At 40.3% G+C, this 21,955-nt stretch overlaps 1 protein-coding gene across 1 annotated transcript in view; it reads right to left on the bottom strand.

Moving 5' to 3' along the window:
- ASB4 (ankyrin repeat and SOCS box containing 4) overlaps positions 1-21,955 on the bottom strand; it is a 57,388-nt gene that overhangs the window by 3,213 nt on the left and 32,220 nt on the right. The window contains exon 3 of the mRNA XM_023750668.1: positions 9,784-10,274. Within this exon, the coding sequence (XP_023606436.1) occupies positions 9,784-10,274 (491 nt within the window). The remainder of the gene's footprint in view (positions 1-9,783; positions 10,275-21,955) is intronic.

Here is a 21,955-nt window from a genome sequence, read left to right as displayed (position 1 = left end):
TAGATGAGTCTCAACTGGGCTGACTGGGCACTTCAAGTCTCTGCCTCGTATCTGTTCCATGCCAGTAGGCTCCCTCAGGAATGTCCTCATGGAGATGACAGAAACACAAGAAAGAGCAAGGCCTCTCGAGTTGTAGACTTAGAAGCACCATATTTGCAGTTCTGCTTCATTCTATTACCCAAAGCCAGGCACACGGTCAAGTCCAGAGACAGAGGCAGAGGACACTTCAAAGTTAAATGCCCAAGGGGGTGGATGCAGAGAGGGTAAAAGATCATTCAACCCATCAGCAAGACCTATCAATTCTACCTTAGAAATACTTTCCACACCTGTCCAATACTCCTTCTATCTTATTGCTACCACCACTTCAGTTCACCATGATCTCTCTTACCTATCACCACTCTAGCCATAAGTGGATGCGGCAAAGCACAACATGTTTAATGAGAGGTTCCATTCACATACATATTCTGGGCCCAGAGCACAAAGCTAAGCTGCTGAGCATGGCTTTTTCAGCCAGGTCTAAACAAATAAAGAATAATCCGCTATCATCAACCCATAAGGGGGTATGCAGGTGGGCTTGAGCCAGAGATCCATTGCTATGGGACTTCTGAAGAGACGGTATTTCTGAGTCTACAGAAAGTATAACTCAAAGGATTTCTATCTGGGCACATGGCTGTCAGGGTAGTCAGGTAATTGTCCAGGACCTTGATCTTGGAAAACTGAGGCAAATAGGCCTGATTTTTTTTCCTGTAGCTGAGATGAGGATGGCATATATGTAGCTCCATGCAAAAGAGATAGAGAAAACTTAGACTGACTAATTGCTTTAAACACTAGTTATAAACTACCATCATAGTATCATAGAATGTTAGGGTTGCAAGGAACCCTAGAGATTATCCAATCCCCCTAATTTAGAGATAAAGAAATTGAAACCCAGAGAGATCCACATTAAGAAGAAGCATAGTCGACTTGGAAAAATGGCGGAGGCTTAGACGGACGTGTTGGTGCTTTGTCCCGGAGCAGATAGGGGCGAGCAGCTGAAACGGGTAACAATCAGCCCGATCAAGCTGGGGAGGTTCAGCTGAGAGACAGTCTGCAGCCAGGAAAGACAGAGAACTCCTAAAAAATGCGGATGGTTAGAGATTGAGGCTGAAACCTCCCCCTGGGCGCCAGCGCAGCGGCGAGACCGCGCCATCTTAGGGAGCTGTTACCGGCATCCAGAGATTGGCTACTAACCCGGCGGCTACTAACCCGGAGGCAACGACTCGCAAGCAACGCGACTGTAAGAGCCCAGAGGGGACCTGCACCCCTCCACGGAAAGATTCAAGCAACAGCGGCCTCCTGATCACCACACGCTCTGCCTGGGGAACAGTTGCTGTGTGTGAAGCCTCCCTCCACCAGCCAGAAGAGCCACCACAGCTGTGAACAGCACCCACCAGAGGCCCTGCTATCAACAGAGGAGCCGCTGCTACCACAACCGCCCAAGGAGCAACCACAGCCCGAGGAGCCACTGCCACCCAGGGAGCAGCCACTGCCACCCAGGGTCCAGCCACTGAACGACTCAACAACTAGTCATGTCAGTGAGATCAAACATGGGTAGACAAAGAAACCCCCAAAGGAAAGAAAAGGAGGACTCACCAGAAAAGCAGCTAAGTGAGACAGAGATATGCAACATGACAGAAAAAGAATTCAGAATAAGGTTCCTAGAGTACATGCACCGGATGTTCAAGAAGCAAGAAGAAACAGATGAAAAACTCAACTACTTATGCAAGAAGCTAGAAGAAACAGATGAAAAAATCAACAACTTAAGTAAGTCCCAAGAAGAAATGAAGAGCGACATAGCTTCAATAAAAAACTCCATTGAAAGTATCAACAGTAGACTGGGAGAAGCGGAGGACCAAATTAGTGAATTAGAAGACAAGGAAGCAAAACACACTCAAACTGTACGGCAAATGGAGAAAAAAATTAAAAGACAGGAGGAGAGCCTAAGGGAGCTTTGGGACAACATGAAACGAAACAACATACGAATAATAGGGGTGCCAGAACAACAGAAAGATGAACATGGATTAGAAAACCTATTCGAAGAAATAATATCAGAAAACTTCCCTGAGGTGGGGAAGAAAAAAGTCACACAAGCCCAGAGAGTCCCAAACAAGGTGAACCCGAAAAGACCCACACCAAGACACATCATAATTACCATGGCAAATGTTCAGGATAAAGAGAGAATCTTACAGGCTGCAAGAGAGAGACGGAAAGTAACATACAAGGGATCTCCCATTAGATTATCCAATGATTTCTCAACAGAAACACATCAGGCCAGAAAAGAATGGACGGAAATCTACAAAGTGATGCAAAGCAAAGGACTGAATCCAAGAATACTCTATCCAGCAAGGCTATCATTCAAAATTGAAGGGGAAATAAGAAGCTTCACAGACAAAAAAGGGCTAAGGGAGTTTATCACCACCAAGCCAGCCATGCAAGAAATGCTAAAAGGACTGGTGTAAAAAGAAGAAATATCAAGCTCAGAAAGAAAACAACCACACACACACAAAAAAAGAAATGGCTACAAACAAGTACCTTTCAATAATAACTTTAAATGTAAATGGACTAAATGCTCCAACCAAAAGACATCGAGTGGCTGAATGGATAAAAAAACATGACCCATACATCTGCTGTCTACAAGAGACCCACCTCATTAGAAGGGACTCACACAGACTGAAAGTGAAGGGATGGAAAAATATCTTTCACGCAAATGGAAAGGAGAAGAAAGCTGGGGTAGCAATACTTATATCTGACAAAATACATCTCAAAGTGAAGGCCATAACCAGAGATAAGGAAGGCCACTTCATAATACTAAAGGGATCAATACAACAAGAAGATATAACCCTGGTAAACATATATGCACCCAATGCAGGAGCACCCACATACGTAAGAAAACTTCTGGAAGATATCAGGGGAGAGATCGACAACAATACAATCATAGTAGGGGACTTTAATACACCACTGACATCACTGGATAAATCCGCTAGACAAAAACTCAGCAAAGAAACAGCAATCCTAAATGACTCACTAGATCAGATGGACTTAATTGACATCTTCAGAACACTTCACCCCACAGCTGCGGAATATACATTCCTCTCAGGTGCTCATGGGACATATTCAAAAATAGACCACATATTGGGTCACAAGCAAAGTCTCCACAAATTCAAGAAGATTGAAATCATAAAAAGCTTCTTCGCAGACCACGATGGCATAATGTTAGAAATAAACTACAATAAAAACAACCCAAAATACTCAAACACTTGGAAGCTGAATAGCATGTTATTAAATATTGATTGGGTTACCGATGACATCAAAGAAGAAATTAAAAACATCCTGGACACTAATGACAATGAAAACACAACAATCCAAAACCTCTGGGACACAATGAAAGCAGTCCTGAGAGGAAAGTTTATAGCTCTACAGGCCTATCTCAAAAAACAAGAAAAAATGGTAGTCAATCATCTAACTCTACAACTCAAAGAATTAGAAAGAGAGCAACAAGAAAACCCCAGAGTGAGCAGAAGGAAGGAGATAATAAAGATTAGAGCAGAAATCAATGAAATAGAGACCAAAAAAACAATACAGAAAATCAATGAAACCAAGAGCTGGTTCTTTGAAAGGATAAACAAGATTGACAAACCCCTAGCCAGGCTCACCAAGAAGCAAAGAGAGAGGTCCCAAATAAACCAAATCAGAAATGATAGAGGCGAAATAACAACAGACCCCACAGAAATACAAATGATTGTTAAACAATACTACGGGCAACTCTACTCCAACAAACTAGACAACCTGGAGGAAATGGACAAATTCCTAGAAAAATACAACATTCCAAAACTCAATCAGGAAGAATCTAAAAACCTCAATAGGCCAATAACTATGGAAGAAATTGAAGCAGTCATCAGAAAGCTTCCAGCAAACAAAAGCCCAGGGCCAGACGGCTTCACAGGGGAGTTTTACCAAACATTCAAGGAAGAACTAAAACCTACCCTCCTCAGACAACTACAAAAAATTCAAGAGGAAGGAACACTTCCAAGCTCATTCTATGAAGCCAGCATCACCCTAATACCAAAACCAGGTAAAGACATCACAATGAAAGAGAATTACAGGCCAATATCCCTCATGAACATAGATGCCAAAATCCTCAACAAAATCTTAGCAAATCGGATCCAGCAGTACATCAGAAGGATCATACACCATGACCAAGTAGGATTTATCCCAGAGATGCAAGGATGGTACAACATCCGTAAATCAATAAATGTGATACATCACATAAACAAATTGAAAGAAAAAAACCACATGGTCATATCAATTGATGCAGAAAAAGCATTCGACAAAATCCAACACCCATTTTTGATAAAAACTCTCAGAAAGGTGGGAATAGAAGGATCATACCTCAACATAATAAAAGCCATATATGACAGGCCCACAGCCAACATCATACTCAATGGACAAAAACTAACACCATTTCCCCTAAGAACAGGAACAAGACAGGGATGCCCACTCTCACCACTCCTGTTCAACATAGTACTGGAAGTATTAGCCATTGCAATTAGGCAAGAAGAAGAAATAAAAGGCATCCAAATTGGAAAAGAGGAAGTAAAACTGTCCTTATTTGCAGATGACATGATATTATACATACAAAACCCTAGAGACTCCATCAAAAAGCTACTAGACTTAATACATGAATTTGGCAATGTAGCAGGATACAAAATTAACCCCAAGAAATCTGAGGCATTTCTATACACCAATAGTGAACTTTCAGAAAGAGAGATTAGAAAAACAATCCCATTTACCATCACACCAAAAAAATTAAGATACCTAGGAATAAACTTAACTAAAGAGGTTAAAGACCTCTACTCAGAAAACTACAGGACGTTGAAAAAAGAGATAGAGGAAGACATAAACAGATGGAAGAACATACCATGTTCTTGGATTGGTAGAATCAACATCATTAAAATGTCCATACTACCCAAAGCAATCTATACATTCAACGCACTTCCCATTAAAATACCAATGGCCTTCTTCAAAGATCTAGAACGAACTCTCCAAAAATTCATCTGGAATAAAAAAAGACCCCGAATAGCTGCAACGATCCTGAGAAAGAACAAAGTAGGTGGGATCTCAATGCCAGATATCAAGCTGTATTACAAAGCCACTGTTCTCAAAACTGCCTGGTACTGGCACAAGAACAGACATATAGATCAGTGGAATAGAATAGAGAGTCCAGAAATTAGCCCGAACCAATATGCTCAATTAATTTTTGACAAAGGAGGCATGAACATACAATGGAGCCAAGATAGTCTCTTCAATAAATGGTGTTGGGAAAATTGGACAGATATATGCAAGAAAATGAAACTAGACCACCAACTTACACCATACACAAGAATAAACTCAAAATGGATAAAGGACTTAAATGTACGACAGGAAACCATAAAAATTCTAGAAGAATACAAAGGCAACAAAATCTCAGACATATGCCAAAACAATTTCTTCACTGATACAGCTCCTAGGGCAGTTGAAACTAAAGAGAAAATGAACAAATGGGACTACATCAAAATAAAAAGCTTCTGCAAAGCAAAAGAAACCATCAACAAAACAACAAGAAAACCCACCTCGTGGGAAAACATATTTGCCAACGTCATATCTGATAAGGGCTTAATCTCCAAAATTTATAGGGAACTCATACAACTTAACAAAAAGAAGATAAACAATCCAATCAAAAAATGGGCAAAGGATCTAAATAGACACCTTTCAAAAGAGGACATTCAGAAAGCCAAGAGACATATGAAAACATGCTCAAAGTCACTAATCATCCGAGAGATGCAAATCAAAACAACAATGAGGTACCATCTCACACCTGTCAGAATGGCCATCATCAACAAATCAACAAACGACAAGTGCTGGAGAGGATGTGGAGAAAAAGGAACACTTGTGCACTGCTGGTGGGAATGCAGACTGGTGCAGCCACTATGGAAGGCAGTATGGAGGTTCCTCAAAAAATTGGAAATGGAACTCCCATTTGACCCTGTGATCCCACTTCTAGGAATATTTCCCAAGAAACCAGAAACACCAATCAGAAAGGATATATGCACCCAGATGTTCATAGCAGCACAATTCACCATAGCTAAGATCTGGAAACAGCCTAAGTGCCCATCAGTAGATGAATGGATTAGAAAACTGTGGTACATCTACACGATGGAATACTATGCTGCTGTTAAAAAGAAAGAACTCTTACCATTTGCAACAGCATGGATGGAACTGGAGAGCATTATGCTAAGTGAAACAAGCCAGTCAATGAAGGAAAAATACCACATGATCTCACTCTTTCATGGATAATTAAGACCATTACAAACTTTTGAACAATAATAAATACAGTGGCAGAGCTGCCTCAAACCGATTGTCGGACTGCAGTGGGAAGGCCAGGGAGGGTTGGGGGACAGGAGGGAGGGGAATAAGAGATCAACCGAAGGACTTGTATGCATCCATATAACCATAACTAATGGACATAAGACACTGGGGGGTAAGGGAGGGCAGGGGCTTGTCAAGGGTGGGGGGGAAAAAGGACACTTATGTAATACCCTTTGTAATACTTTTAGCGAAAAAAAAAATAAATAAAAAAAATTAAAAAAAAAAAGAAGAAGCATAGTCTTGTGTTTTCTTCGTCTGAGTTTAGTGCTCTTTCACGTACATTCTCATGATCTTATTTTAATCCTTACATAATGACTGGTGAAATAAATGGTTTAAGGACACAAATCCCATTGCAGAGACATTTTAAAACAGACTCTCTTCCATGATTATTTTAGGTTGGACCCTTGTGACTACAAAGATGTTGCTAGTGATATAAAAATAACATCCATCCAGACCTCCGTACACATTGTTCTCTAAAGACCTCCAGATGCATCCCTTCTGGAAGGATGAGCCATGGTGAGAAGTATGCTGGTAATCACTTGAGTAACCTAAAATAAATATTTAAACTTAAGAGTTAACAGTAAAGGGATGATAGCTGAAATTAATCCAAGGCCTGAATCAAGCATATACTTATAATGGAATTATAAAAACAAAAAAAGCATGAAGAAGTCAGAAAGTTTATAATAAGGCTCTGCACATGGCTTAGTTGTCCACTCAGGAAACTGACCTCTATGCTCTGCATCAATTTCCCAGGCCACACTCATTCTTCGTGAAAGCCACACTGGCTATATTTAAAGACATAGTGCCCACACACCCAACACAGGTACTTTGTCCCTAGGAATTCCTCACTTCTCCCTTCTTGCCAACACTGAGGACACAGAACAGATGTGGATGAAAGTTACTTTCCTCTTACAACATATTTCCTACTTCTCAACTAGGGTTTCCAGATTTAGCATATAAAAATAGCAAAGGTTGTCCAATTAAATTTGAATTTCAGATAGACAACAAATAATTTTTAGTATACGTATATCCCAAATGTTGCATGGTCCACATTTATGTTAAAAATTACTTATAATTTATCTGAAATTCAGATTTAACTGAACATCCTGTTTTTTTATCTGGCAACCCTATTCCCACCCCCTATTCAGAAAATGTTCAGACTAAGTTATGGATACAGGAACGGACTTCATTCACAGGTCAGGAGCCTCACTTCACACATTTGGTGCTTCAATTTGCACCTGGCCTACTCCCATATATCACAGGGAGATAACTTCTCACTTTTCATTAAAGCAAAAAAAAAATAAATCAAATAGTTCTTAACCTTCAGTCTTTAGATGCACAGACTCCAAAGCTCCCACTGCTGTCATTAGGTTTTGCTGACACGGATGGCTAAGTTTTCTGCTGACAGAAGACAGGGCACGCAGCGGGAAAGGCTCCTTTAGCCTGACAACCCTCCAGCTATCTTCACTGGCAGGTCGGGCTTCTTCCAGGTCTAAGACAGCTAGGCACACCTCCTTCAGGCCTCAGTAATTATTTCACAAAGCAATAACAACAACACAAAAGACCCCTAAGAGACAGCAAATCATCACTAGATGCTGACTCCTGGGAACCTTGACCATCACAAGGACTGGTCTGGACCTAGAAGGGAGAAGCTTCTGCTGCCTTTTTCCTGTCTGAGAAACAGAAGGTGCCCCCATGAACTTCACCTTCTGTGTGTCTCTAGTCTTCCTTCATGGAAGAACAATTGGTCAAAAAAGCTCTTTCTTCAGTGGTGGCAACTGGAGAGACTTTGAGATACTTTTTGCCTCATCATTCTACACCTTAAAGCATAGATTATAGAACAGATTCAAGATAAATTTCCTTTTCTCCCTTCCAAGGCAAGTGGCACTTCTTAAGCCACTTCAGCAGAAAAATTCTAAAGCTACTTCTACCTTTTTATGTTAATATAGTTGTGTGCAGAAAGGTACTTAATAATCAAAGAGACGTCTTGTACCCTGGGCATCATATACAGCACTGTTCAACAGCAGAAATCATCCTCACCTCCCCCAAACCCTCACATACCTTTCCCTCCCCTAGAAAAATGTCTTTCTTGCCCTACCAGAAAACCCAATCTTGGCTCCCTGGGGTGTCACTGCTTTCTGAATTATGCTGAGAGAAAAAAATCAAATGTCCTTTTGTACCCTGGAAAGCAATTGCAGACCATATAATTCTTTCCCCCACCTTATGTAATTTATACATAGGCTTTCGGTGAAATACACCCTCTGCAAATGTGCTTTGTATTTGGAAGACAGCATCTTCAGCTCTGACCTTGTTCCTTGTAAATAAGGAAACAGAATTCCCCATCCACAGGAGAACAAATCACTTTATCTTCTGTATAAATGAGTCAGTCATTTACTTGTTGTAAAGATGACTTTCTCTTTGGAAAGTTGGGCTGGGTAGTAGTTGCTCTAAATCACTGAAGAATCTGCATAGTAAATTGAATAGTTTTTCTTCAGTTTTCCTTTGGAAGGGGGCCAGTTCTCTTATACTGTTGGGTAGGGACAAAATGTTTATACCACCAGTCATCCACCAGTGGCCAACTCTATCCTAAATCACTTTAGTGTATGGCCAAACTAGCAAAACTCAGAGGAGCAAAACAGAACTGAATAAGAACATGCGAATGGTGGATAAAGTGTTCCTTGGCACACATAATTGTGTGCCTGTTTTACAGGCTAGTGGAGCCATCAAGACTAAAGGAAAGACCCTTTCACTGGACCAAGTGTTCACTTTGGGAAGAGGAGGAAAGGAAACAATTTTGTTGACTCACACACTTCTCTGTGCCTCCGTTTCCTCCTTTATAGAGTAAGGACAATATTATTGTTTCTCTCATACGGTTGTGATAAGAATTAAATTTAAAAATGCAAACTGCTTACAACAGTGTGCTTAATAAATAGAATTCACTCTATATAATAAATATAATTATTAGGACTCAGTAAACATTAGCTTTCACTAAATGCAAAAATGAGTGGCCCTTTCACGCCACTTAATTCCAAAGCGGTTTCAGTCATCTTTAGATCAGACATCCTGCTCAAGAGATAGCGAGTGTACGCCTGTCTGACCCCATTCACCTCTCCTGCAGACTTACAGTGGCTTCTGATCTTTCTCAATTCAGTCCCTCAGGAAGCTACTGCCAGTTCACTGGTGTTCACCCAAGACATGGAAGATTATCTGCCCCTCTTCTGCTCATTGCCTGCTCTCATTCCATGTGCAAACGGAAGGTCAGGTAGAGGATCAGAAGTAGCTAACCCAAAGATGCCAGCCTCAAGCTTGAGTCGCTTGGGGGAGGGGACACAGCCTCACCTTATGGAACTGTGGAGGGTATATTCGAGCAGCCCCATGGTTCAGTAGTAGCTGGTAGCAGATCTCAGGCTGGGCGGCAGGCCGCACGGAAGTGACCTTCAGCACGTACTGGATGGCCGCACAGCCATTGATGTCCATGAGGTTGGCCTCAGCGCCCGCTTCCAGCATCATGTGCATGAGCACGTGGTCACAGTTCCAGGCTGCCTTGTGGAGCGGAGATTTGAAGTCATCATCCCTGGCGTTGACCTCGGCATGGTAGTCGAGCAGCATGCGGCAGACGAGGTGATGCTCCCTGCTGTACTCCTGCTCTTTAAAGCGGAGGGCCCAGTAGGTGGCGACAGCCAGGGGCGTCTCCATGTGGGCGTTCACACTGTCCACTACGGCCCCATGCTCCACGTAGAAGGCCACCAGCTCCGAGAGGCCGAAGTGGGCAGCTGTGTGCAAGGGGGTCTCTTCATCCTGGTTGTTGGTCTTCATGTTCACGTTCGCCCCTAGGAAGGGAGATTGAGGAAGCCGATTATTTAAACTGATGTTGACATTATACCCAAGGTTCATTAAACAGGACTTTACTGCTGCTTCCCTTTTAACCTCTGACTGCCATACATTATCCCTTGTGTCCCCATTCTCTTTTTGGGCCCCATGGAAGCCATTCCTTTGACACAACAGTGCCATCTGCTGGACAAGCTGCAAATGCACTAGGGTGGGGCGTAGGGGTGGAGCGGGGGAGTGGAGAACAAAAGATTTCAGGCTGTTTGTTGAGTGTTCTTACAAAGTGGTCCCCATAACTAATCGCTTTTTATCAGTAAAATAGAAAACATCATTGAAAGTTTATACCGCAATCTTTGAAACTCATACAAGTAGTTTTAAAAATCATCAGTTTCTTTGAATATTTCACAAAATCATGTTTTTCTTCTTTCAAAGCAGAAAAGCCTGAAAGTTTGGTCCAGGCAAACTTTATTTATTTACTTATTTATTTTTTTAAGTGTGGCAAAGCTGCCTAACTTTATATATCTAATCAATATATTATTGATTTTTTACAGAGAGGAAGGGAGAGGGATAGAGAGTTAGAAACATCGATCAGCTGCCTCCTGCACATCTCCTACTGGGGATGTGCCCACAACCAAGGTACATGCCCTTGACCAGAATCAAACCTGGGACCTTTCAGTCTGCAGGCCAAAGCTCTATCCACTGAGCCAAACCGGTTAGGGCAAGGTAAACTTTAGTGGCGTGTTTGACAGACAGTACTGAGCCGCCAAGGCTGTGAGGCTCTCTTGGAACAAACACAGTGGGGGGAAAACAACAACCACAAATACTTTGACCTCCAAACTAGCCTTAAGGTCATGTTTTACATTGAAAGGGGTGGAAGCCAGTAGTATAATGGAAATACCCATTGAAAGGAAGGCAAACCCAGTGGTGAGACTTAGTGGTTGAGCATCGACCTAAGAACCAGGTCACCAGTAGATTCCCAGTCAGGTCACATGCCTGGGTTTCTGGCTTGGTCCCCTGTTGGGGGCATGCAGGAGGCAGCTGACTGATGTTTCTCATGGATGTTTCTATACCGCTCCCTTCTTCTCTCTTAAAATCAATAAAATATTTTTTAAAAAAGAAAGACAATGATTTAGCAACTGTGACGTATTTGATTTATGGGAAACAATGGCTGTTAGAAATAAATTTTTAGTACTTGGAAAGTTCCTTAGGAATTATTTAATCCAACCGTATGTAACAGGCCAGGAAACTGATGAGAGTTTTATTTTTCTGATAGGAAATATTAAGAATTAGAATGGTCAACTTGAGAAGCTGAAGTTTTCCTTCTCTGCCTAATTTAAGGTGGTGAACCAAATGACTCTTGGGGGCCTATTATATTGTTGATTCTACTGGAAATTTATATAGTTACTTCAAGTATAAATCTTGATATACTTTTTATTATTATGCCAGCAACAAATATTTATTAAGCACTTAACATGGACAATATTCTGAGCTAAAAGCTTTTCATATATCGCCTCATCGAATCTTCCTAATATTTCTTTGCAGTAGGTACAATTTTTACCCTAATTTTACAGCTAAAGAAATTTGTTAGGCTAATAACCACACCAAGCTAAGAAGTAAAGAGGTTGGAAAACAGACAGCCTGACTTCAAAATCTCTTACCACTGTTCTGTTCTTCCCACTTCGTTATTGTTCTAGAAAATTTTTCTGTACTTTACTCTTGATATTGAAAACTTGAAAGTGGTATAGAAATCATGTTGCATTTTGTTAATTTAAAAAATCTGTTCTCCAAATATTGCTCCTCTATGCCCTTTTCTATGGCATTCTCTGGTCATATAGAACATATTTGAGAAAAGCAATACTCCTACAGATGTGCTCAGTATTCTATACAAAATCAACCCCCCAGTGAGGTGTCTGAGGGCACATTGCTCCGTAAACTCTGAGACTGTCAGTAGCCCAACTTGCAGAAAGCAGAATTCTAACCAAGGATTGTCATGCACGGAGCCATCTGTGTTCATCAGTATTCTGCCCCAGGGAAGTCCTGGGTCAGGTCTCCTTTTAGGTCAGCCCTTCTTTTCTCTGGAGTGCAAAGCAATGAATAAGAATGTCTTCCCAGAAGCCTTATTCCGGGTCACTGGAGAGTTTCCAGTAAGGAAGGGAATCAAAGGGTCAGGATGAAAATTTTACGGGCCAAATCGGAACAAACCACATTCTTTATTTTTAAATGTACTTGGACATTTATAATTGATCCTTGACCTCTTGGTACAACTCGACAGGCTGCGCAGTTTCCCTTTCTGAATAGAGGATCCTGATTTTTATAGTATTTGAATTGTGTCTTTGAGTGCTTTATATTTCCAGGGAATATGTAAAGTGGGATGATTTGACTACTTTTTAATTCTAGATTTTGGGGAAATTTAAAAAATATAGTGTTAATGCAGAAATACAATGTATTCGTGTCCTGGAACTGTTGTAACAAAGTACCACACAGTAGGTAGCTTATTTCATGGTTCTGGAGACTAGAAGTTCGAAATTAAGATGTGGGCAGGGCTGGTCCTTTCCGGCTCCTTCTGGGGGCTTTAAGGGAGAATCTGTCTCATGCCTTCTCCTAGCTTGTGGTGACAGCAGGCAATCCTTGGTGTTTGTTGGCTTGTAGATGTCGCTCCAAGGTCTGCCTCCATCTTCACATGGTGTTCTGTGTCTCTGTGTCTTCACAGGTCTGTCTTCTTATAAGGACACAAGTCATACTGCAATAGGGGCCCATCTTGCTCCCATTCATCTTAACTAGTTACATCGGCAACAACCCTATCTTCACATACTGAAGTATTAGGGATTAGGACTTCAATATACCTTCTTTTTGAGGGGGAGAGAGTACACAATTCAACCCAGACATATAACATGCATTACATAATATATAAAAATACATATGTGCAGTTTAAAAATATTGTAAATAAAGCCATCTCCCATGTAATCATATCCCAGCTCAAGAAATCAAACAGAAGAAGAAGAAGAAGAAGAAGAAGAAGAAGGAGAAGGAGAAGGAGAAGGAGAAGGAGAAGGAGAAGGAGAAGGAGAAGGAGAAGGAGAAGGAGAAGGAGAAGGAGAAGGAGAAGGAGAAGGAGAAGGAGAAGGAGAAGGAGAAGGAGAAGGAGAAGGAGAAGGAGAAGGAGAAGGAGAAGGAGAAGGAGAAGGAGAAGGAGAAGGAGAAGGAGAAGGAGAAGGAGAAGGAGAAGGAGAAGGAGAAGGAGAAGGAGAAGGAGAAGGAGAAGGAGAAGGAGAAGGAGAAGGAGAAGGAGAAGAAGGAGAAGGAGAAGAAGGAGAAGAAGAAGAAAATAAATCAAACACTTTCAGGCCCAGAGAATCCCTTTCTTATCTATCTTTCTCTATTCAACTCCTCCATCTTGCCAGAGATAATTATTATCCTGACTCTTATGATAATCATGCCTTTGTAATTCTTTATAGTTTACCACCTTTGTTTATATCTCTAAATAAAATAGTTTGATTTCATTCATTTTTTAACTTTATCTAAATGGATTAATAAGCACATTCTTTTATGACTTGCTTCTTTCACTCAACATTATATTTGTGAAAATAATTTGTATTGTAATGTTTAAGTCTCCTTTGTTCATTTTATTGTGTTCTACTTCATAGCACGAGTAACCCACAATTCCTCCATCCTACTGGTGCTGGGTATTTCCAGTTTCAGGTTATTCCAAACACTGCTGCCAGAGCATTCTTATAGATTCTCAAACCCTGGGACTTTTGGCAGGGTTTCTCTGAGTTCCAAACCTATGAGAGGAATTGCTGGGACATTGGACAGCATATTGCCAGTGTCCTTAGAGGGTATAAAAAAGGTGGTGTACCAGTTTCCACTCCCATAAGCCATGAGTGAGGGTTCTTATTGTGCCATATTCTTGCCAACATTTGGCATTTTCAGTCTATTTAATTTTAATCAATCTGGTGGGTGTGTAGTGACATCTCATTGTGTATGACTGTTTTCCTAGTTAACAATTCAGTTAGCCATATTTTACCTTACTATTGGGTATAAAACTTTTTTTTCTAAAAAGTTTTGATCTTATGACTAATGCTACAATTAATAAATTCATAAGTAAATTTCAGGATTATTTCCTTGGTATAAATCTGCCCCCCCCCCAAATAGAGTCATTAAGATGAACCATGAACTATTGTAAGGGGCTTAATGAATAATTGCCAAATGTTATATTTATATCTCTTTCATTGATGTAGAAGAGTGCTATTTCACTCGCCAGTGTGTGGTTATAGATTTTTAAAAATGTTTTGTTAGTTTAGAAGTAAAAAAAAGGTCTCTTTTTAAAAAATGTGAATTCATTTAACTATTAGATTTTAAACATTTTTTCTATAATTATTAACAAGTGGTATTTCTTCTTTGGCTAAATGTCCAAATTTTTGTCCTTTTATACATTGAAGCTTTTCTGTTTTGTTTACATATATATGAGTCCTTCATTAAATTAAGATGTAATCCTGGGTTTTCATAATTGTTATAAAATTTTAAACCAGTTTACTTGGACTTTCTTAAATACAATGATGCTAAAGAGGGAGAGAGAGAGAGAGAAACATCGATGTGAGAGCTTAGCATCGATGTGAGAGCTTAACATAGATCAGCTGCCACCTGCAAGGATCGAGCCTGCAATCCAATCATGTGCCCTGACCAGGAGTCAAACCAGCAACCCTTTGGTGCATAGGACAATATCCAACCAACTGGCCAGGACCAAACAAGTTTTTGTATTTTTCTTAATAGTAGATTGTCCTACTTCTCTCAGAGGTTGCAAAACTATCCAGATTAATTAAAATTTAGTTTTATCATAGATTTTTTAAATGTTTAATATTGGACTTATCTGGAACTTATTTTGGTATAGACATCAATTTAGGAAGAATTGACAGTCTTACAATATAAAGTCTTTCCAGCCAAAAACATGGTCTGTTTCTCTAAAAGATTTTCTTTACATTCTGTAAACTATATTACCCTCCCAGCCCCACTGCCAATTTTTTTGCAGTAATTTTCATTCTACAGGAGCAGGGTAAATTATTTCTGATACAAAGCAACTTTAAGTGAGAGAAGGCCTTTCATGAACCTTTTAATTCATGCAAGATGCTCTCCAGAAGTAGTCTGGAATGGTTGCAAGCGAATTCAATAAAAATTTTAATTTGCACTGCTTAAAAAAACAAGGACTTTCTAGATTTCACCAGTAGGCAAAGGAGACATGGATTTGTGTGCACCAAGAATGGGATGAAGAGAAGAGATAGGATAACAATGTGAACAGAAAGTGGGAGTTGGCCACAAGAAATGGTACCTGGCCAGCTAGACCAGGCCAGGCCCAGGGAAAAGATAATCCTGAAGCCAGGATTGCTGAGCGTCACAGTACCAGTCAGTATTCATTTTTTTTCTGTTCTCCCAGTCTGTGTGATTGTCTCCTTTCACTATCCCCCACTGGAGAATAACTTCATGAATCCTGGTAATAAGACCTCATAGTTCTTATTTCTTTCCAAATAAAGTTAAACTGCCTCCCAGTGCCTGTAGTTAGGTTGGAGAATCCTGGGTGTCATCTTTGTGGCTCCATCTGCTGGGCTTTGCTACTTCCTGCAGGATACCAGTTGGCCCTCAGAGCCACCCAAATTTCATGACCTCAAGAGCTACATGACAGTACGAGCAAGAAGAGGTCTCTAACTCTACAGAAACTGTCACCATGCTTGCTTTAGTTTCCTTTCTTCCAAGATAAAATTTTACATTAAAAACCCAGCCCATTTCTCCTTTCTTCCATCCCTTTCTGTCTCCACAGACATAACTACTAAAGTTGATTTTTGTCATTGTAAACTTTTGTTCTTTTATTACTCATATATTTATCCACAAACAACATATACTATTGTTATATGTTCTTAAAAACTGTGTAAGTGGTATCTCACTTTTGCAATCTGTTTTGCTCTGTCACATTATGTTTGGAGTGGGGAACTGATTTTTTTATTTATTTCAACTGCTGAATAGAACGACATTGCATAATTAAGCTACAGCTTTAGCATTCCTCTGCTAAAGAAAGTTAAGTTGTTTTAGCTTTTTTATAATAACAAGTACCTTTCAAATTATGCAGGAGTTTCTTGAGAGAGAGAAATAGAATTACTGGGTAGTAGTGTATGAACATTTTCAACTATATAAAAGTATACTCATTAGTGCTTATATCAATTTATATGTACATCAGTACAGTTTAAATACTTCCAACCCTGGATACTGTCAAACAGATTAATGTTTGTCAATTAGGTGGTATGAAAAGATGTTTTGATTTAGTTTGCATCACCCTGCTTGCCAGTAAAGTTGAGCGTCTTTGCATATGTTTACAGGCAACAAGATTTCCACTTGTATAAATTGTCTATTCATAGCCTCTATCCACATTTCATTGGGATTTTTGTGTTTTTCTTATTTATTTTTCAGGATATACATAAGATAATTATTGAGAAAATAATAAAAACTTTAATGAAGTCAAAGGACTTAAATTTAAATAAATGGCAAGCTTTGCTATGTTCATGGATAGAAAGATTCACTACTGTAAAGATGGCAATTCTTCCTGAATTGATCTATAAATTTGATGCAATGAAAACGTTATTTTCAAAAAAATTTGTATAGGATAAAGAGCAAGTCAACTTTAGAAAAAAGTGGGAAAAAATGAAAAGGAAAGAAGAGATGGTGAAGAAGGGGTACTTACCCTATCAGATATTCAAGCAAACTATAATTAAAGCACTGTGGTACTGATGCATAGAGAGATAACTGGACCAATGAAATATAGTGGAGAGCCTAGAAACAAACCTACTTACAAACAGCATCTGTAATGACAGATGGGGCAGTACCAATTGGTGTGAGAATTCATGGGCTATTTAATAAAAATATTGGGACCAAACACTATCAGTTTCGTACAAGCACAAATTTGAGCTTGTGTATTGAGTGTTTGTGTGTATGTGCCTGTGTGTTAAACTTCAGATAAATCAAAGGCGAATGAAAAGCTAAATAATAAACTTCTAAAATATAGACTTATCCTGGGGACCACTTCGTAAGTTCTATAAGTGACCAAGCACTGTGCTGTCTGTACACCTGAAACTAATATAATATTGAATGTCAACTGTAGTTGAAAAATAAGAATAAATAAAATAAACATGTAGGAGTTTGGCCCAGAGGGGAATGGGCAGCCCTCCCTATGTGGTCACTGTGTTTGCAGAGTACCCTCTCAGCTTACTAACTTCCCACTGAGGCAGTTTTATCCGGGACTTCTCTTAGAACTCCCTGTTCCAGCCCTAAAACAGAATCCTCCACTTCTTTGACCTGCCCTTCTAAAAGAATTTTAACTGCTGCATTTGGTTTCGTAATCACTAAACTACAGTTATTTTCATTATTTCTATTGGGTTGCAGTGCTTTCAACATCTACCAGCTGCAGAAGGTGGCCCAGCTAGATTCCTCACCTTCTGGGCTGGTCTCCCTTCCTTTCCCTCGCACCAGCTCTGCAGGGGCTGGAACCCGCCATGAGTAAGATGGATAAAAAGGAATCGAAGTGCTGAGTGCGAGAAGGGTACACACCTTCCCCAGCTGCAGGCTTCCAGTCTGCGGCAGACTTGAGCAAGGGGAGAGGGGAGTTATCCTCTTAGTAAATCCAGCTTGAATTATTTGCCCTGGAAGTCCAACGTTTGAATGGAGACTCACCTGCGAAACTTAAAGTGACAATATAACTTTTCCTTACCTAAGAATTACCAGAGAAGCCATCCACCCACCTGAGTTTTCCTCGCACAGTAAAAGAGAAACTAGATCCTCTGAACAATTTATAGAGATACTGGAAAACAAAAATTCCATTTTTTAAATGAATACATTCCATGTACTTTGCATGATCCAGCTAATAGTCACGTGTCTAGTAAATTTTTAAGGGAGGACATCTTTTGGCAAATTTTATAAAAACACAAATAGCTGAGCCTATTTTTCTATTGTCATCCTGCATTAAAAATAATATTTAAAGAGTGTAGAATTCCTGGGTGATTTTATCCATAATTTTCCATAAGTTTGTACTACTCTTTTCTAATACTGAAAATTATAAAGAAATGGAAGTCCACCAACATTTTGGTCCTTTACAAGCAATCTACTTTTTATTTACTCACTTGTTTGTATACTTTTACTATTTCTATTGCTGAAAATTGATATTTTATCAAAGATTTTTCTAGGTTTATATATTTTTTTACCTTATTTTGCCAGGAACCAAACCTACTCAATTCATCTCCACATGATGTGTTTTTCTACACACTAAAACATAGTTTTCTACCCTGTTTTAAAATATTGGTCAGATTCAAAAAGAAAACAGTGTTTTATATATTGAAGACTATGCAACCTCTTTTTGCTTAATGGTCATCACCCACCAATTATCGAGTCATGGTCATTGAAAAGAAATCGCCTCTTACAATTTTTTAAGCCCTAATTCTCAAATGCGTGTGTGAAAATATGGCTTATTGCTCGTGGCTTTTTTTTTAATGCCACCTTAAAAACTTACACTTTTCTTAGAAAAAGCACTAAGACAGGATGAAAAGTATTCAGTCTCCTTGGTTATGGTGGCCCCGATATGTGTGAAAACATGAGACATGGGTTATTATCACGGGTTATAATAAGAAGAATTTGAGAAGACATTTGGTTCAACTTACTAACTTGAGGTAAAAGTTTAGAATCTTCATTAGCTCCTTGTTTTGTCAGAGATGTCTTCATTCTCAGCAGCTTAACTTCAACTGCCTCCATTCAAAACCGTACTCGTATAGGCTTTTGTGCAGGTAAAAGACAGCACATTTGTTCAGCGTTCTTTTGTGAAAATATTCATAACATCTGCTATTTTTCAAGCCCTCAGGAGGAGTTTTACATATATTGTCTCACTTGTTATTAACAGTGAGCATTCTTCAGAAACATCTATTATTCGAAGATTAGATTTTTTTTTTCTCTTCCTATTCAGGGCCTTTCATTTCCTGGGATTGTTTCTCAAGTCTGCTTCTTTGTCAAGGATGCAATTCTGTGCAGTGTCAGGTTTGTTATTAACTGTCACCAAAGCATATTTTCAGTTGGCTGCTTTGTTCTAGTTTCAATTTTGCCCTTTTCAATCTACAATCTTTGGCAAATATATTGTCCTGTATCTTTCATAGTCTTGTCTTAAATGAAATCTTAAATGAAACACCATTCCCTCTAAGGCCCCATTTCTCTAATTCTCCCATTCTCCTGGGTCTGGAGCTGAGAACTACCCACTTCCAGATCAACCATGGTGCTTTGGAACCATTACTCTGTCACCCTTGTGTACACTCCTCATCCATGACGGTTCATGTCCCCCAAGAGGTTACTCTTGCTCCCCTCTTATCTACGATCTTGTAAGCTCTTAGTCATTCTCCCATTTTCTCTGAACACATAGGTATCTGGCTCAGTCTCTCCTTCATCTGTGTCCTGACATCATCCTGTAATACCGCCGTAGATGACCCATCCAACACATTCACGCTCAGAATTCTGAAATCTGGGGCAGATTGTATTACTGTTACCAAATATCTTGATCTTATTACCAAACAAGGGCTCACTGCCCAACGTGCATAGAAGATAATCCTATAACACCAGCTTTTGAGAAAATAAAAAAGCTTTTATTGCAAGGTCGACTGGCAAGGAGACAGGAGGCAAGGCTCAAATCTGTCTCCCCGATCCAGGTTCCCAGAGAGATTTTTAAGGGGTTTCATTGCTGGATCTTCCGGGACAATGAACCCTTTGCTCAGGTTTTGTGCAGACACCGACATGCCCTTGCTTATGTTGTTTCCTGGACCTGCAAAGACCTTCAGTTTTTTTCTTTGACTGACTACCTTTACTCATCCTTCAAGATTCAGTGCCATGTCATCCAGAAAGCCTTCCTTCACCCCCAGGCTGTGCTACCTGTCTCTCCAAAGCAAAAATGTTATTATCACTCTAAGGCAGTGGTTCTCAACCTTCTGGCCCTTTAAATACAGTTCCTCATGTTGTGACCCAACCATAAAATTATTTTCATTGCTACTTCATAACTGTAATGTTGCTACTGTTATGAATCGTAATGTAAATATCTGATATGCAGGATGGTCTTAGGCGACTCCTGTGAAAGGGTCGTTCGACCGCCAAAGGGGTCATGACCCACAGGTTAAGAACCGCTGCTCTGCCATAACCGGTTTGGCTCAGTGGATAGAGCGTCGGCCTGGGGACTAAAGGGTCCCGGGTTCGATTCCGGTCAAGGGCATGTACCTGGGTTGCGGGCACATCCCCAGTAGGGGGTGTGCAGGAGGCAGCTGATCGATATTTCTCTCTCATCGATGTTTCTAACTCTCTATCCCTCTTCCTTCCTCTCTGTAAAAAAAATCAATAAAATATATATTTAAAAAAAAAAAAAAAAAGAACCGCTGCTCTAAGGAATAACAGATTTGGGTGTCTTCTTTCTCATTTAAGATCTTTTGAAACAGATGCTATTTCTATTTGTCTTTGTGTCCCTTGTGCCTGGTACATTCATGCATTCAACAAATGTTTGTTGAGACCCTACTGTGGACCACTATTGTTCTAGGCTCTGGAATACCATAGTAAATAAGCCAGACAATGTCCCTAACTTCATGGAATTTACATGCTAGTGAAGAAGAGAGACAAAATTGATAACATATCCTATATAATAAAGAGGTAATATGCAAATTAACCCCCAAGCCTTCACAAGATGGCTGCCTATGACCAGGTCAGCAGTGGGGTTAGTGAGGGATGACCAAACGACTGAACAAGCAGGCTTCATGGGGCAACCAGGCCGGCAGGGGGGCTAGTTAGGGGCGACCACGCAGGCAGGCAGGTGAGCGATTAGGAGCCAGGGGTCCGAGATTGTGAGAGGGATGTCCAACTGCCAGATTAGGCCCGATCCCAGGGACTGGCAGTCAGACATTTCCCAAGGGGTCCCGGATTGGAGAGGGTGCAGGCTGGGCTGAGGGGACCCCTCCCATACATGAATTTTGTGCACTGGGCCTCTAATATATATATATAATATGTTTATATATGTAAAAAGGTTGTGAGTGATGTTACATAAACCACGTGTAAAGAAAAGTAAAGCTGAGTAAAGTGATGGAGGATGGTGAGGGAAGAAGATGACACTTACAATGTAAAGACTTTCTGAGGATGAGACCGTGGTGCAGCAGGCAGGTAGCCATCTGAAGATAATGGGGAAAGGCTTTCCTGGCCTGAAGGCAATAGCAAGAGAAAAGACTCTGAGGTAGGCAGGAACAAGACAGAGGTATTCAGAAAATGCAAGGAAGGCAAGCATCATCAGAGGTGAGTGACGGAGGGAGTGGTTGGAAATAGCATTGGTGAGGCAGGCAGGGGTCAGACGATGTCAGGCTCAGAAGGTCACAGAAAGACTTTAGACCAAAGTTTTAATGGGAGGGAAACATTGGTAAGGGAAACGATCTGATTCACCTTTTATAAAGATCACTCGAGCTGGCTGTGTGGAGGGTGGGCTGTACGAAAGGCAAGAGTGAAAGCAGAAAAATTACTGGAAGTCCATCATTGTAGATCAGAAAGAAATACGTGATGTGGGCAAGGGCACTGTGCGTGTATGTGGTTTGAAATTGTCTGACTGGAGATATATTTTAATGGCACCAACATGTGGGGCGGGGGGCAG

The sequence above is a fragment of the Myotis lucifugus genome, unplaced genomic scaffold (genome assembly GCF_000147115.1).
Source record: "Myotis lucifugus unplaced genomic scaffold, Myoluc2.0 scaffold_15, whole genome shotgun sequence".
Classification (NCBI taxonomy): domain Eukaryota; kingdom Metazoa; phylum Chordata; class Mammalia; order Chiroptera; family Vespertilionidae; genus Myotis; species Myotis lucifugus.
The sequence above is the reverse complement of the archived record's forward strand: the minus strand, read 5'-3'. Positions and strand labels throughout refer to the sequence as shown.